Source organism: Rhinolophus hipposideros, assembly GCF_964194185.1.
Source record: "Rhinolophus hipposideros genome assembly, chromosome: 12".
Classification (NCBI taxonomy): domain Eukaryota; kingdom Metazoa; phylum Chordata; class Mammalia; order Chiroptera; family Rhinolophidae; genus Rhinolophus; species Rhinolophus hipposideros.
This window is the reverse complement of record NC_138058.1, coordinates 12,758,662-12,775,566: the sequence shown is the minus strand read 5'-3', so window position 1 is coordinate 12,775,566 and position 16,905 is coordinate 12,758,662. Positions and strand designations below refer to the sequence as shown.

Here is a 16,905-nt window from a genome sequence, read left to right as displayed (position 1 = left end):
CCTCATTTTACTTATTCCAGATATTTCTGACATTTTCAGATGAAAGGGCACTTGCCAATGACACTCTGCCACAGCTCTTTTTTGGGTGTCTGGGATTTAATCCTTCGCATGCCAGTTGATCGTGTTGTAATCTGTCAGAGGACAGAACTAGTTCAGAGAGGAGTCAATGGCCACACAGGCAGCCATCAACATGGACAATTGAAAAGTTGCTTGGTTGCCTCTCCCGAGAATCCTTACAAGACGACTTAGGTGTCTCTCGCAGGTTAGCCCATCCTGTTAATGGCTAATTGTGTGCTGTCTTCACAGCTCTGTTGGGAGCTGGCTGCTCTCACTCCTCATTGCTCACCCTGTGGAACCCAGTGTGGCTTTTCATGGGGAAGTTTAAATGGAGCTTCTCCCCTGGGGAAAAAAGACCCAGTGCTTCCTCAGTGCAAATATGCCACCTGTCAGTGTCAGTAAGAGGCAGAGATGTAACTCCTGCTTATGAAATCCACAGGGTCTGAGGCCTCAACTGGAGCCCCAGTTCACTCGCGGATAATCAGAAATGTCTCTACTGTGCAGGTTAAGCTGTTGAGCTGCCCTCAATAGCACACTGTTCTCCCTGTGGGTTTAACTCCAGCAAAGGGAGATAAGTCCTGTTTGTTTAGTTAGTGTGGACTCAGAACATGGGGAGTGAGTTATGGGACTTGAAAGTAAAATGGCACCAGGCCCTGAGGTTGCCATGTCCATCTTTAGAGTCAGGGTATCCTTGCCGGTCAGACTTGCTGCGTTGGCCTGCCGGGCACCCTTTCCTGACAGATTGTGATGAGCATTCCTATGTGTCCTCTGGCCCTGCTCTTCTCTTGTACACATGCTTGACATTTTATTACTACAGAAGGCCTGTTTAGCACCCAGCTTTTGGAGTTGGATAAGTAGACTTAAATTTGAGTTCCATGAGCTATGTGATCTGGAGCAATTAATTTAACCTCTTCTAACCTTGATTGCTCGCTTAGCAAATAAGAGCATCTTTCACTTCTGATTTCCAGTAACCTGAATAACTAGGCTTGTTGGGAGAGGTGGATGAGCATATGGTATGTTTCCTTACCATCCTCCTCACCCAGAACCCATGATATGTTATCTGATCTTGTATAAGTTCGTTTGATTTTTACAGAAGAGTAAAATCGCTCTTTGCTAAAGCTTCTTTCCAGCTCAAGTATAAATATGATAGTCAAAGAATAAAAGCATGTGTGTTGGCTAAGAAGGCAGTGAAAGCTTGTTTCAGGAAACACCTGACATGTGTCAGGCTTCCAGGGCAGCCCTCTGCCAGGTGTTAGTCTGGCTGACTTGGGAGAGGTCCACTTTAGTGCAGGTTGGCAGTCTCCTGAAGCCCCTCCTGGTGGTGGATTTGGGGCACCCTCCACCCTGTGCTCCAGGGAACAGCTCAGGCACCCCAATGGGCAGATGGACAAGGGCAGGGCTGTGAGCCTGCTGGCCTGGGAGGTCAACACTAGACACTGCTGGTTGCCAGGAACTTGAATAACTACTGACACGAAAAGCTTTCCCACAAGAAAGGAAGGTGAGCCATCTGTAGAAAGTCAAACAAGCAAGCTTCCAGACAAACGAGCGCCTGGAGGGAAGTAGCGTCTTCCATGCCTGGCCAGTTTGTGGCTCTATCCTTACCGCCCAGCCACTGGATTTCTGGCGTGCACTGGGTAGGCTGACATCCCGTCTTCTCGGCAGCCCACCACCCTGACACAGATCCTGTGTCCCCCACAAGGAAGCACTCTGAGGTGGCAGGTGCGTGAGCCAGCAGGCTGGCCAGCAGGGATATGGGGTGGTGCCTGCCCAGTTTTGCTCTTACCAAGCTGGGTGTTTCTGCTCAGGCCCTCAGCTCCTGCCACACCCTCACTGCTCCCATCACCCAGACACAAGATCTCTCCATGTTCATTTTTATTTAAAGACTTGGAAACACAGGCATCATAATTTGTCATCACTGGCATTCTCCCAAAATCACACACTGACATTTGTGTATAACAAAAACATTGGGGTGTGTGTGTATGTGTGTGTGTACTGTGCAAAGTATAAAGAAATTCCCAGCCAGGCCACTGAGCTTATTTGGGGCACTGGAGTTGGGGAAGCTCTTGCCTGGCTCTGTCTCCCCACTTCCTTCCCATGGTCCTCTGGTGGCCCAGATGTCCCTGTCATCTTGGTGTCCACTGACCTCATTCAGTGGTAGCTGTGGACTCTACTGTGCTCCTCAAATCAAGTCACCTTGGCTGTCAAGTGCCACTGTAGACCCAAGGTGTGTAAGTCCCTGGGCCAGGACAGAACGTGAGGGTTTCAGACAAGGTGTTGTTTCACCTTAGCAACCAAAATGAGTGTGTCCTTCGGCAAGAAGGCCCAAAGGAAGGGTCTAATTCTGCTCCTACTCTTGTCTGTGGGCTAAATGGTCATGAAGGTTGATGGGTCTGATTGAGCGTGTTTGGAAACACTCAGTCCAAAGCACGGGGCCTACTGTGTACCTCCCTGCTCTCTGGTTGCCCAGCATTTGCTCTGGGAGCCCCTCCTGAGAGGATTTCTGGCTGGCTGGGCCTACGGCATCGCTTTCCTTCCCAAGGCAGTACCAATGGCTGCCCCTGACTCTGCCACGAGAGGAGCCAGCTGATGCCTTGCAAAGACAGGACGCTTGGCCCGGCTCTGCTAGGAGGGGTGCTGAGCCCCGGTAGGCTGCCACCTCACCCACCGTCACTGGGCTGTGCAGTAATTCCTACCTACCATGAGCATCACGTGGGCGGTGGCCCCTACAGGAAAGCAGGCCCAAGTTAGTCTATTCTGTTGCTTGGTAACTGCCTTCGTTGAAAACGAAAAAAAAAAAGTTTCCCTTATCTGGGGATTTGAGTTCTGGTTTCAGAGAAGAACATGTGTCTCACTCAGTGTGTTAATCCATGTACGTTTTTGGTGATGACATGATTTTAAACACACATGATTTTTGTGCATCATAGACAATTAATCTGGCAATCGCTGGCAAATGGATACCTTCTGGTTGTCATTAACTCCGTGCACAGGGCTCCCTATGCTTAAACTGGAGGTTTTTTTTTTTCTTCTTTGATTCAGAACAAATTTCTCAAGTCTATTAAATCTATTGTCATTTGGAGAGAGGAAATGAGCCTTTCTCTAGGCGTGATCCCACCAGCGTGGTAGCCACCTGGTAGGAACAAGTAGCCAAGTCACATCCCAAAATAGGAACTCTGAAAATAAGTATTCAGATTTCAAAGGCATCCTGCCTGGCGAGGGAATGAGTGTCTGGATTTCACTGCATCTTCATCCCTAAAAATCAGGGAGCTAGATCTTATGTTATCAAAGGCTAATTTATTCAGCCTAATTTAAACCTGAGTGGTTTTGTAAAAATATAGAGAGAGAGGGTTTACGAATTGTGACTTTGAACACATACGAATGTATTCCTAAGGTGTGAGTCTCTTGAGAATAAGACTGACTTATGACAGGGTCCCTGCAGGCAGTGTCTGTGGGAAGTGAGCTGTTGGACGCATAATACATCTCTTGGACCCCAGCTCGGGGAAGAGCCCACTATCAGAGCCCCCCCGTCCTCCTCTCTGTCTCCTGTCCCAGCTCCTCCGACCCTGCAAGTCTGCAGAGAGGACTCAATGCCCTGCTGTCCTCATTCTACCTCGAGTCTCTAGACCAAGGTGTGCCCTGCCTGACAGGGGTGCAGGTGTTTATTTTTTTTAAAAATGAGGCAAAACCTTCACAAGATTTTGTAAACTGTGAAGGTTTACACCTGAACTGTGGTAAAAACTGCACATTGCAATACTGAGAAATCATATTTTGATGATGCTAACTGTAGTCATTCTCTCTAAAGCAATAAAAGGGAAATTCCACCTTCTTAGGCTGGGGTCAACCTTCATGTCCTTTTTACTGCCACCCCAAAAGGCAATTATAGTGACCTTTCCTCAAAATGTTTCCAGGTCTTGAATAATAATTATCACTGTCTAGACAGAGCACGTGGCTCTGGTAAGGGTTTAAAGAAATTGTTTTTTTCCAAACTCCCTCCAACCCCCTAAATGGATTCCCTCTTATCCCGCGGAGCAGCAGCCAACATCGTAATGCTGAGGACATGGGCTTTTCAGAGTTCTCCTAAATTCATATGGTAAATATAAAAATCCTGCCCGTTTGATGTCTCCTCAGACATTTTTTCTTTCAAGTTCAACCAAGTCATTACAAAAAGGCAGCACCAGATGTATGAAAAATAGGCAATGTCTGACCTATTAGAAATATATATAGTCTAACAGCTTTACATTAAAAAGGTGTTGTAAGAAAGAAATAATGCAAAGGGACAGTGGTGGCAAACAAAAAGTGTTGCTCGTAATACCGGCAGGAGACAAAGCCAAATGGAGCTGCCTGAGCCCCAACAGGAGCTGCGTGACGGGCCTGCCCGGGGATGCTTGCGCCCCAGGAAGGCCCTGGGCCAGGAACACCCTTGCTGAGTGGCCAGGTGGCAGGTGACTGAGGTATATAGAGAGGTGATGGAGCAATTTGGACCCCCGTGTGCAGCCCAGACAGCCTGTAAAGATTCTGCAAATGCTCTGGGCCCCACGCCCACCCACCCGAGCCCCTGCAGCCCTTCTGCAACTTCCAGCCTTGCACAGGCGGCAGACAAGAGTGGCTGCAATTCGGCAGCAAGTCACAGCAGCAAATCAACCCCCATCAGCATCTTCCTCTCTTTTTTTAACGATGTTTCTTTACAGTTCACACAGGGGGAGTAGGCATCTTGTTGGAGAACAACCCCAGGGCGCGCTCTTGGTTAGAGGTTGTGGGTGAAGGCATGACCTCCACACCCCTGGGCCCCCATCCCAGGCTACGGTGTCTCCTGCCAGGGGCCTTGGAAAGGACCTGGGACCGTCGGGTGTCATGGTGTCTCCTTGTGCCTTGGGGTTTCCCGGGAGGGAGGCCTTCCTCCCTGGTGAGCACGGTGTGGAGAGCATGTCCTCAGAAGCTCTCGACGAAGCTGCCCGGGAAGAGGCCCGTGCGGCCATTCCTCTGCAGGGTCCCCTTGTACCAGCCGTCCTCACGCTTCTTGTGCACAAAGACAATGTCGCCTTCCTTCAGCTCGATCTCTGCCTCACTCTGGGGTGGGTACGAGACCACCACACGGTACCTGGCGGGGAAACAGACACCACAGTGGGTAAGCCCGACCCAGGAAGGCTGGAGGATGGCCCAGGGTCTGCTGGCAAGATTTTGCTTTTTCCCCCCTTTTTCTCCTCTGGTGTAAATCGCTGTAATTTGGGCCTACTTTTCCCACTTTAAAACTATTTCTACTTTTATTTTAATTTTTCCAAAACATTTTTCATTTTCATTAAACATTTTAAAATAATTTTTCCCCGTGGTGTCTATGCAGCTGGAATGTTCCTGCCCGAAATGCAGCCCCTCTGTGTCACATCCTGCCTTTAGCCCATGTCAGACTGTGGCCTCCCCAGGGGTGGGACGGAGCAGGGGGCTGGGCAAGGCAGCCCTGGGGCAGGCGTGTGGTAAGGGACACGCGGCTGTGTCCTCAGTTCTGTCCCATCCTGGCCCAGGACCATGGGCTAGTGTCCTCACCTCCCGAGTGTCAGTTTCTCTCTCTGAAGAGCAGGTGGGTGAAGGACACCATTCAGACCGTTGCCCCACATGAGGTGTGAAGATGCTTTGAACACGGTGTTGGTAAAATGCTCATTCTTTGAAAATGTGCTCCAAAAATCATAAGATGTTGTGGCCTTAGCACCTGAACTGGCTGAGGTCACATCCTAAATGCCCAATTTTTCACACATCTCATTCCTGCAAAACCTGGGCCCTTCCCTGAGGTTTCCAAGGCCTCTGTAGAGTTCCTGTTTTCAGACCAACATGACATATAGTCCAAGTGGTAACATGGTCTGCCAGGCACCTGGAGGGGCGCTGTGGGCCGGAGCTCTGATCAGACCAAGCACAGACCCCAAGTGTCCCCAGGGACCTCCGCGGGTCCAGGCGGTGGATGGGTGCTGAGTACTGTCCCCGAGAGCTGCCCCCATGACAGCTCCCTGAATCTGAGACAGGTGTCTGACCCTCTCCAGCATCTTGCCAAGAGCCCTAGGGTCAGCACACATCTCCCCCACACCCACTCGCTAAGCCTCAGAGAAGTAGGAAGGCTCAGCAGAAGCTGTGCTCGCTCTGAGGACCAGCGCTCTACCAAAACCCCACCAAGGGGAAACCAGCATGTACCCTTGTGCCCTAGTCATCACTGCCCCCAGCCTGACAGGAATTGTTCCGTCCCCACCACTCCAGATGACTGTGCCTTCCCTGGCTCCTCAGGGATCTCACAGGAGCGTGTGTGCTCTGACATCTGACTGGGTCCTACACCCCCAACCCATACAGCTGGTGAAGATTGTATGGGAAGTGCTGAGAGGGGTCTGCTCACCCTGCAGGGCATGGGAGTTGAGGGCTCCTGGGCAAAGTCCAAGTATTAAATGCGGGTGGGTTTGGTGGAAGGCAGGGTGCAGCTGAAAGTTGCTATAGACACAGGTAGGCTGAGGCGGGCTGGGCAGGATCAGCCTGGCTGGGCCAAGGTGCTCAATAATTGTCCCCGACTGACCAGGCAATGTCCCGAGGGCTGTGCCTGGGCTGCCCAGGAGAGCGTGCGTCCAGTCGCTCTAGCCACAGTCTCCTGGCAACCTTGCCATAGGTGTTCCTACGGGTCCCTCCTGGATTATTGCACTGGCCCCACTCTGGGCTGCCTGCTTTGTTCTCACTCCACGCAGCCTGCTCTCCACTTTGCAATCACACAAGTGACAACCCGAGGTTGACCACGGCCCTCCTCTGCTCAGAATACTGTAGTCGTTTCCCCTTTTTGGGTAGAAGCTAAAGTTGGGAAAAGGCTTCTATGTTCCCATCGCCCTTCGCACGTCTGCTCCCTTCGACCTCCCCTATCTGCAACCCAGGACGCCCACCTCAGGGCTCCTGCACAGGCTGCCCTTCTGCCCAGAATGCTCCTCCCTGCCTGTTCCCAGAGCATTCCCAAGCTTCCGCAGGCCCTGCCATGACCTATTGGCCTTACTTGTAGGTCCCCCACAAGTAAGTGGCGTGCCAGCCCCGTGATGGATGGCAGGACCTGTGGCCCCTTGCTCCCTGCCGCGTGCCAACACTTAGAACAGGCGCTGCACACAGCAGCCGTCAGTACAGAGCCTTCCAGTCACTGCTCTGTTAGTACACGCTGGAAGTGGGACTGGTGGGTTGAAGGGTGGGGTTGCTGGGGGAGAAGTTGGAGGAGCAGAGAGAGCAGAAGCTAGATGAGTGCCAGTTGGGGGCCAGAAGCTTTTGCTGCTGGCAGAGGGGCAGGATACGCAGTGGGCTCAGCAAAACCTGCAGCTCCTTATCAGCTTCCCAGTAAAGAGCTCCTCCCCCACTTGTCTCACAGTCACACATGACCCAATCCCCAGGCCATTGGGCATCTTGCTCCTTGGCCATCGGTCTGGCTGATGCCCCTCCTGTGGGCAATGGCAGGTAATAGGAGTTGAAATGTGTGCAGGGGGCTGGATGGGGAGAACAGGTCATTGAACTACTGTCTGCCCGCAGCTCCTCTGCTTAGGGGCCGAGGCCTGCCCCAGACTGACAGCCCCTGCCCTGTGGCTGTCCCTGCTCCCACGCCTGTGGCTACAGCTCCTGCAGAGTGGGACCTGCCCAACGCACAGGGCACCGAATCCTCTTCCTGAGTCCTGCAAACACAAGGAGCATCACCAAATCCAGAGTCACACAGATGATGTGCAGTTGTCCACCGCACCACCCAACCATCTCCTCGCTCCGTGCCATCCTGTCTTTCCCTTCTGAAGACGGCTGCAGAAACCCTGAGGCAGTGACAATCTGCGTGGCAGTGGTATTTCAGAGGCCCAGAGCCTGATCTGGATTGGAGGGGACCACCCTGAGGTGACACTGCTATGCTGTCTCCTCCTCCCTGGCAATGTCTGGGCAATGGGCCTGGCCCACTGGCTGGGTGGGGGAAGGTGGGGGGCTCCTTTACCCTCAGTCTTCCTTGGGCTGCTGGCCCGCTGTGAAGGTTTGTTCCCCTGTCCCTGCCTCCCCCCATCAGCCACAGCCACACAAACGGCCCCTGAAGGAAATCATCTAAGTGTCCTGGTGGCAGGCTGTCCTAAGGGTCCTCAAGGAGTTCTATATGTGGAGCCCTTCCCCTGGTTTATTCTGGTCTCTATGAAACTAGGACATTCATTAAAAGAGATCCCAAGTCAGCATTTCTCAAAGTGCCGTCCATAGACTTCAGGACCCGGGCTCAGATTCCTGGGCTCCATCCTGGACCTACTTACTAAGATGCTGGGGGAACGGGGCCAGGCAATGAGGATTTTCAGCAAATTCTAGGAGCAAATTTTACACACTGATGTCTGAGAAAGTGCGAAGTAAAAACACTGAGGAGACTACATTATCCCTCAGCCCCACCTGCTCGTAGGGCCTGGGGCACTGGCCCATCTGGGATGGAACAGAGAAGCCATAGTTTGGGGAAAATGGAGCCGGCACTGGAGTTCAGGGACGATGCAGAGGTAGAGAAGACCCAGGCCCATCCTTGGGGAGTTCACAGTCCCCAGGGCACACAGCCTCATCTTGTTCTGGGAAGGTAGGTGGGGGGCAGAGAGGAAGGTGGCTCCCGGGGCTAACTTGGCAGGTGTGCGGAGAGTTCCTACTGCTGAGGGAGCAGGGCCAGGCAGGCACTTTAAGTGCCTTGGAACGGCTGCAGGTGCAGGACGGTTGGGCCAGTTTCCACTGCTGTCCCTGGGAGCCAAATACAGGAGGACAGGAAGGAGAGTGCAAGTCCTACCCTCCTCCCAGCCCAGCCACATACAGCTGCCTGCCAGGCCACTCCCTGCAGGAAGACAGATGGCCTCCAGGATGGAGTGATGGCCTGTGAGATCAGCCAGCACTGTACACAGACTGCACCATTCTGAGGCCTCTGACACTCGACACTCGTGTGTCACCGCCAAGACCAGCCCAGGTCCTCCCCATGGCTTTCTGCCATCCTTCACCTCCTTTCCAAACACTTGTCTCCTTTTCTCAATTCACCAAGGGAAATAAAAAAGGCAAAGAGTAAAATGATTTCTCAGACTCTGAACACAAGTTTTGGTTTTCGCCTCAACTGCCAGATGTGAAACAAACAAGCAAATGTAAAAATGTAATTTGTTAGGAAAAAAAAAGTAATTTGGTGCTTCTGAGCAATTAAATGATTTAATGAGCCCAGATGGATGATGAGGGCTGAATATATATGAGATGAGCATTCAACGTTTCTGTCCGGATCATTTCAAGACTGAGCTATTTTTCCTGCTGCACAAAACTAATTGACACTTCCTATTATAGACATAAAAGGCCAAATGAACAGTGGAGGATGGCAGCTACTCCTGTGTCATGATCATGGCCTCCTAAATCCACGAGAGACTGTCCTGTGCTAGGGTTCTGTCAGCCACAGCTAGTTTTCAGATATAAGACTCAGGTAATCAACAGGCTCAAAATCAGAATGAATTGGTACCACTGCATATTACCATTAGCCTTATGTGTGAGGTTTGGAGTGTCCTCCTCCCGTGTCATCTGCTCCCCTCCCTGACAACAGGGGCCCTCCGCAAGGGACCCTTTTCAGAGCAATTGCTTCCCGCACTGTTGAAGAAGAGTGGTCCCCAAGTTGGTGGAATGTGGTTATCCCCGAGCCGAGTCCTGCTAGGAACTTGGAAATGATAAGAATATATCTACACCCTGGACACTACACTGTAATATCAACACATGTATTAGTTGCCTGTTGCTGGTACAACAAATTTCAGCAAACTCGGTGGCATAATAAAACACAAATTTCTTATGACTCTTTAAGTCAGACATCCAGCACAGTCTCATGGGGCTAAAATCAAGGTCTCAGTAGGGCTGCATTCGTTTTGGAGACTGTGTCCCCTTGCCTTTTCCAGCTCCTAGAAGCTACCTGCATTCCTGGGCTGGAAGCCTCTTCCTCCACCTTAAAGGACAGCACGGGCAGATTGAGTCCTTCTCCAATCACATCCTTTTGACCTTCTCACTTGCCTCCTCTTCCACTGATAAGAACCCTTGTGGTCACACTGGGCTCCTCTCAGATAATCCAGGATAATCTGTCTATTTTATAGTCAGCAGGTTAGCAATCTTTGTTCTATCTGCAACCATAATTCTTCCTTGCCATATAAAGTAACATAGTCATGGTTTGGGGGAATTAGGACACAGACATCTTTGGGAGCCATTATTCTGCCTACCATGACACATAATAGATCAAAGCAAAAAACTTTTACATCCTAACAAAGCTGAACAATTTATAGGCCAGCAAGAGGAGATGATGACTAGATTGTGTGTATGAACATATGGCAATGAAGAGGGGAGAGAGAGTACCAGACAGCATCATACTATTATATATGTCATGTGATATAATAGTATATATTTAATGTAATTGTACATATACAATTAATTGTAATACATTGTTACTGTTGTTTTTGTTGTTGTTGTTTATGTACTCATAATTTTCCAGGTATTAATCTAGGTGTTTTACAAATATTATAACTATCAGATAGGCATTATTATATATGGGGGAACTGGGACTCAAAGAAACAGAAACTCTTATTTGGAGTGAAATGGCTGATAAGTGGCAAGTGTATCTATTGCTCAAAGCCACTCCAAAATATTGCCAAGGTAGAGGTCTTCATACAGTGGAGAAGCTCTTTTGCAGGGGCTGACCCTCAGGAGCAGGATTTGCCTTAATGGGACTCTGGTGTTTGCCGAGTCTGTCCTTTGGGTATGTTGTTTATGGAGGTGGTTGGGTGGTACTCTGGTGTGGTCTGAAGCTGGTCACTGGATGTGTTGGTTGTGGAGGCCTTGCTGGAGGGGCTCTGGTACAGGCCAAGGTCAGCCACTCCCTGTTCCCTGCCCTGGTGATTCCCTGAGATGCCACCTTACCCAACTTGTGGTTCAACGCAAGCGGCTTCCAGTGGCTTTTCCATATAAATGGCCTGTCTTGGCTCATTCTGCAGATGTTCTTAAAATCTTTCAAAGGTTCACAAACCCCAAAGAAGCAGCATCTGGCCTTGGTGTGCACTCTACCTCTTCCTAAGCAGCCCCAAGCCCTGCACTAATGGCAGCTGGACTCATATCCCAGCTTAGCCTTTCCCAGGTACTTCAAAGACCAGCACAAGTGGCATCCATCTGCATATCACTTTGTAGCTCATACCAAGTGGCCCCTCCTCCACTTTAGTCATAGCCAGTCCTCACAATCAACCAGCCTGAGGGTCAACCCTCCCACTGATATGCCAACAGCAATCAAGACTCAACTACAACACGAGGGCACATTCAAATCACACAAGAGACACACTTGGAGCACCCAGCACAGGTGACATGGCAGACTGTGCCACTGGGCCCCACGTGACACCTACTACATAAGGCCATTCTACTAAGACCGGGAAACATAGCAGTTCTACCTAATACACAGAAACAAACTGAGGGATTCAGCCAAAATGAGGAGCCAAAGAAACATGCCCCAAATGAAAGATCAGTACAAAGCTCCAGAAAAAAAAACCAAAAAACAAAACTAAATGAAATGGAGACAAGCTATCTACCAGATGCAGAGTTCAAAACACTGGTTATAAGGATGCTCAATGATCTCAGGGAGAACTTCAACAAAGATAGAAAACATAAAAATAGAGGCAGAAAACATAGAAATGAACCAGTCAGATATGAAGAATACAATAAGCAAAATAAAGAATACATTAGAGGGAATCAACAGTAGATTAGATAAAACAGAGGGTCAAATCAGCAATTTGGAAGATAAGGTAGCAGAAAACACCCAATCAGCACAACAAAAAGAAAAAAGAATCCAAAAAAATAAGGAGAGTTTAAGGGGCCTCTGGGACAACATCAAGTGTACCAACATTCATATCACAGGGGTACCAGAAGAAGAGAGAGAACAAGGAATTGAAAACCTATTTAAAGAAACAATGATGGAAAACTTCCCTAACCTGGTGAAGAAAATAGACATACAAACTCAGAAAGCATACAGTCCCAAACAAGATGAATCCAAAGTGCCCCACAACAAGACACTTCATAATTAAAATGGCAAAGGTTAAAGACAGAGAGAATCCTAAAAGCAGCAAGAGAAAGACAACTAGTAACTTATAAAGGAGCTCCCATAAGACTGTCAGCTTATTTCTCAACAGAAACTTTGCAGACCAGAAGGGAGTGGCAGGAGATATTCAAAGTGATGAAAACTAAGGGCCTACAACCATGACTACTCTACCCAGTAAGGCTAAAATTGGAAAAGAGATAAAAAGCTTCCCAGACAAGAAAAAACTAAAAGAATTTATTAACACCAAGCCAGTATTATAGGGAATGTTAAAAGGACTTCTTTAAGAAGAAGAAGGGGTAAAACAAATAAACAAACAAAAGAAGATGAAAAATATAAATAAAATGGCAATAACTACAGTTACTTTAAATGTAAATGGATTAAATTTCCAATCATAAGACATAGGGTAGCTGAATGGGTAAGAAAACAAGATCCATGCATATGCTGTCTACAAGAGACCCACCTCAGATAGAAAGACACACATAGACTGAAAGTAAAGGGATGGAAAAATATGTTTCTCACTAATGGAAATGAGAAAAAAGCCGGGGTAGCAACACTGACATTGGACAAAATAGACCTTAAACAAAGACCATAATAAGAGACAAAGAAGGACATAACATAATGATAAAGGGATCAATCCAACAAGAGGACATCACCCTAGTAAACATTTATGCACTCAACATAGCACCTTAATATAAAGCAAATATTGACTGACATAAAGCAGAGACCAACAGTAACACAATCATAGAAGGGACTGACTTTAACAACCCAATGACACCAATGGACAGATCTTCCAGACACAAAAATCAACATGGAAATGACATAGTAGACAAGATGGATTTAATTGATATTTTTAGAGCATTTCGCCCCCACGCAGCAGAATATACATTCTTTTTACGTGCACATGGAACATTTTTGAAAGATAAAACACATGTTAGGCTATAAAACAAGTCTCAATCAATTTAAGAAGACTGAAATCGTATCAAGAATCTTCTCTGACTACAATGGTATTAAAATGGAAATCAATTACAAGAAAAAAACTGAAATTCACACAAACACATGGAGGCTAAATCCTAAGCAACGAATGGGTCAACAACGAGATCAAGGAAGAAATCAAAAGATACCTTGAGACAAGAAAATGAAAACACAACAACCCCAAATCTATCGTACACATGAAAGCAGCCCTAACAGGGAAATTCATAGCAATGCAGGCATACCTAAAGAAACAAGAAAACTCTCAAATAAACAGTCTAACTTTATACCTAAGGGAACTGGAAAAAGAACAGCAAACAAAGCCCAAAGTACAGAGACCATTTTGATGGTTGGTAGGTGGGAGGGGATGTTGGAAGGATGGGTGAGGGGGAGAAGGGATTAAGAAGGACAAATTGGTAGTTACAAAATAGTCACAGGGATGTAAAGTACAGCATAGGGAACACAGTCAATAATGTAATAACTGTGTATGGTGTCAAGGGGTACTAGACTTATCACTTTGTAGGCTGTAAGTTATAGAAATGTCTAATCACTATGTTATACACCTGAAGCTAATATAATAGTGTATGTCAAACGTAATTGAAAACAATTATTTAAAAAATGATTTAAAAAAAAAAAAGCTGTTTACTGGGTGGGAACACAGGCCCATAGGAACTCAGCCCAGGGGCCCAAATGGATTCAGATCATGAAATATGCTCCCATTCGTTCCCAAACTTGTTTTATCTGATGCTCACAATGGAGCTCAGGAGCTGAGTGGATGTGGCTAGTGAGGGATGGCTGGTCAATCTAATCTTCAGAAAAATCCCTGTTGTTCCTGCTCCCCCAAAGCGGCTCCAGATCTCAGAGCTCAACCCACAACAAGGTCCTAGAAGACGCAAGCCCATCCTCGACTCTTACCTCTCTCTGGGTAACGGCTTGGGCTCAGGGCGGATGGCAGCCATGGAGAGGAGGGCTTGCTTGGAAGGGGATGAGGAGAAGTTCAGATCCAAGGAGCCCGCCTTTCTGTGCAGTGGCTCCATGCCCATTGCCCCCTGCATCTCGCTCTCTATGGGGCAGGACCCGGCCCGGCCATGGATGGGCAGCGAAGACACCTCAGGCCCCACTGCGCCCTGGAGTGAGGCGTCGACTGCCAGCTGCGGGTCATGGGTGGGAGAGATGGATGGTGGGGAGCGAGACTTCTTCTTGGTGGATGCCCCGGCTAGAAGTTTCAGTAGTCCACTCTTCTTCTCTTTCTGGAGAGAAAGACAGAATTGAAATCCAGTGAGTTAATGCCTCTAAATGCCTTTGTTGTTAATGAGAGAAGCACAGTCCTTTTGGAAACTATAAGCATAATTTTGTAAAGCTGGATAGAGAAAGAAAACAAAGTTAAGACTGAAAGCTTTCCCAACTCTTCTGTTTTCCCTTCCTTTCTCCAAACCTGGCCCAAAACAGACCCAGGGAGCCTCTGGCTAGGCCGCAGGTGCCGTTTCCAGGACAGGATGCTGCAGGGGACAGTCCCTGACAATGCTCCCGCCCGCCAGCAGGACCATGTCCCAGCGCGGCTACTTCATTTGCTGTGTCAGAGGACCCACCAGTCAACACAATTTGGTTTCTCCTCACCTAGTTTTTCTTAGTGGACTTCACAGCTCGGGGTTAATTTTCCTGCATTAGGCTTCCTGAGGTTCACTTCCTCCAGCCTTGGGGATCCCGGGCACAGCTTCCTGTGGAATCCCTGGGCAGCACGGTAGGTAAACTTTCCTGTGCACTGTCACTTGTACGACACAGGAAACCTGCAGCATGTGTGTGTGTGTGTGTGTGTGTACGTACGTCCATACATGCCTCGGGAGACTATGTGCAGGCCAGAGAGGAGCGCTGTCCAGAGCTGAGGGAGGCCCCCTGGTGACAGTAACGTCTTCCCCATGCTCTGAATTCGGTCACTGGGAAATACCCTGGTGAAGCCTCATCATGGGGCAGGTGTCTCTCCTACCTTAAGGGATATGACACCATTCAGGACATGGTTCCTCACATAGAAAACCAAAGAAATAATTGGAAAGATCTGCCCTTACAAAAATGAATCCTGTCTCAGCGTCATCCCATTAGGACATTCAGACCCCTCTCCAGGTCCAGAGATCATTCCCGGTTCCCACACTCCCTCCACTCTAAATGGCCACCTGCACGCGGACAACCAGCACGGGTGTTCATCTGACACCGCAGACCCAGCACACTCTGGGCTCTGAAGGAGTGTCTCCCCTTCATCTCACACTGTGTGGACTCAGAGGCTCTCCACAGACTCCTGAGAGGCTGGGGTGGCGATGCCAACCGACACCAGCACCCAGGCAGTGCCCTTGGGTGGCCCAGCGCAGCTATCATGTCTGCGCTTCTCCCTGCCCTAAATTCTGTGCAGCACTGGAAGTGAGCAGGCATCTCACCTTGGCCTTCCTCAGTAGTGCCTGTGGGGAGTACACAGAAGTGCTTTCAATGTTACCATTGACACTCTAAGGAAATTCCAGATGTGAGAGAAAAGAATCATATTTACTTGAGGCTGGGCCACGTGTGTACAGTGGTTACATGTGTGTGTGTGAAAGAGAGTGCACACACGGAGAGGTGCTGTTAGAACAGTGTGCATGCTTTGGAATTTGAACAATTTCGTGGCTTCATTGGAATTTAGTGTTCTAATGTCCAGTGGCAGTTAGGTGGCAGACGGAGATGGGTGTGGTGTAAGAGGGCGGTAGTGCATGGAAGTCTGAAACTATAGCCACTGGGTCAGTGATGGCACCAAAGGGACTGCTTTGGTTATAGGGCTCAGTGGACCGCGAGTGGGACAGATGTAAGATTTACTCTTTCCACCTTCCTAGTCATGGTTAGAAGCTACTGGCAGGACTCAGTGGCGCTGAAACTTCCTGAAAATGCACATGTCTAGGAACGTGCATAGCCTTAAGCTAAGTCATTAACACTTTAATATGAATAAGCCAGTCATATGTTTTTCTCTACTAGCACTGATAGTAAAAGAAAGGATGGAGGCAGATGTCCTAAATACTGTACATGATGAGAAAAGGCTGGTATGGGCAAGCGCCAGGCGTGGTGGGGAGCAGGTGGGTGCAGGGTAATGCAGCACAGGGTAACCCTGTGCGTTTACTTTGCCCAGCTCAGCCCTGTTTTAACACCCTTGAGAAAGAGGAGCTTGAGCACACTTCAGAGAGCTTCAGAAATTCAGCCACTAGGGGGCGTCATGCAGGTGGCTCAGAGGTTGCTTCAGGGCATCCCGGTTCCCCAAGGGGGAGCTGGGGCTCCGGAGGCCACCACTACTGACAGGTACAGGCAGTGGGTGTCTGGCTCCTCGTGACAACAGTCTCCTAACCTGAGACCATAAAGCAGAGTGCATTGGAGGTGGGAGGACACAGCATAGGCGTGAGGGGTAGCATCTGATGGTCCATGGCCCCCTGGGCCCAGCTGTCAGAGCCCCCGACCCTCAAATCCCACCTTCACCACGTGTCTTGGCTTCCTGCCAGCATGGCCCCTGCCCCCTCCATCTAGCCTTTTCCTGCCCACTTCTTGTTCCTCTTCTCCTAGAAGGCCTAAGTAGCTTTTCATTCCCTCCCAGGCTCCCCTCTAGAATATAAGTGTTGGGGGCAGGGGCTGTGTTTTTGTTCGTTGCAGTATCCCCAGTGCCTAGAATGCTGCCTCGAACACAGCAGGTGCTCAATAAGTGCTGGATAAAGTGAGCTCAGACAGCAGAAGAGCTCTTATGACTCCTTCAAGGGTGTCCTGCCTTATGAGCAGAGAATAGATTCGACCAATCAACGCTTGCTTGCAAG

The 16,905-nt window shown here is 49.1% G+C and overlaps 1 protein-coding gene across 1 annotated transcript in view; it reads right to left on the bottom strand.

Moving 5' to 3' along the window:
• Nucleotides 1-1,911: 1,911 nt before the first annotated feature.
• SH3RF3 (SH3 domain containing ring finger 3) overlaps nt 1,912-16,905 on the bottom strand; it is a 353,595-nt gene continuing 338,601 nt past the window's right edge. Inside the window, exons 9-10 of the mRNA XM_081068500.1 lie at nt 14,009-14,343; nt 1,912-5,152 (exon numbers count right to left, since the gene is read on the bottom strand). Coding sequence (XP_080924626.1) covers nt 4,984-5,152; nt 14,009-14,343 — 504 coding nt within the window. The 3' untranslated portion in view covers nt 1,912-4,983. The remainder of the gene's footprint in view (nt 5,153-14,008; nt 14,344-16,905) is intronic.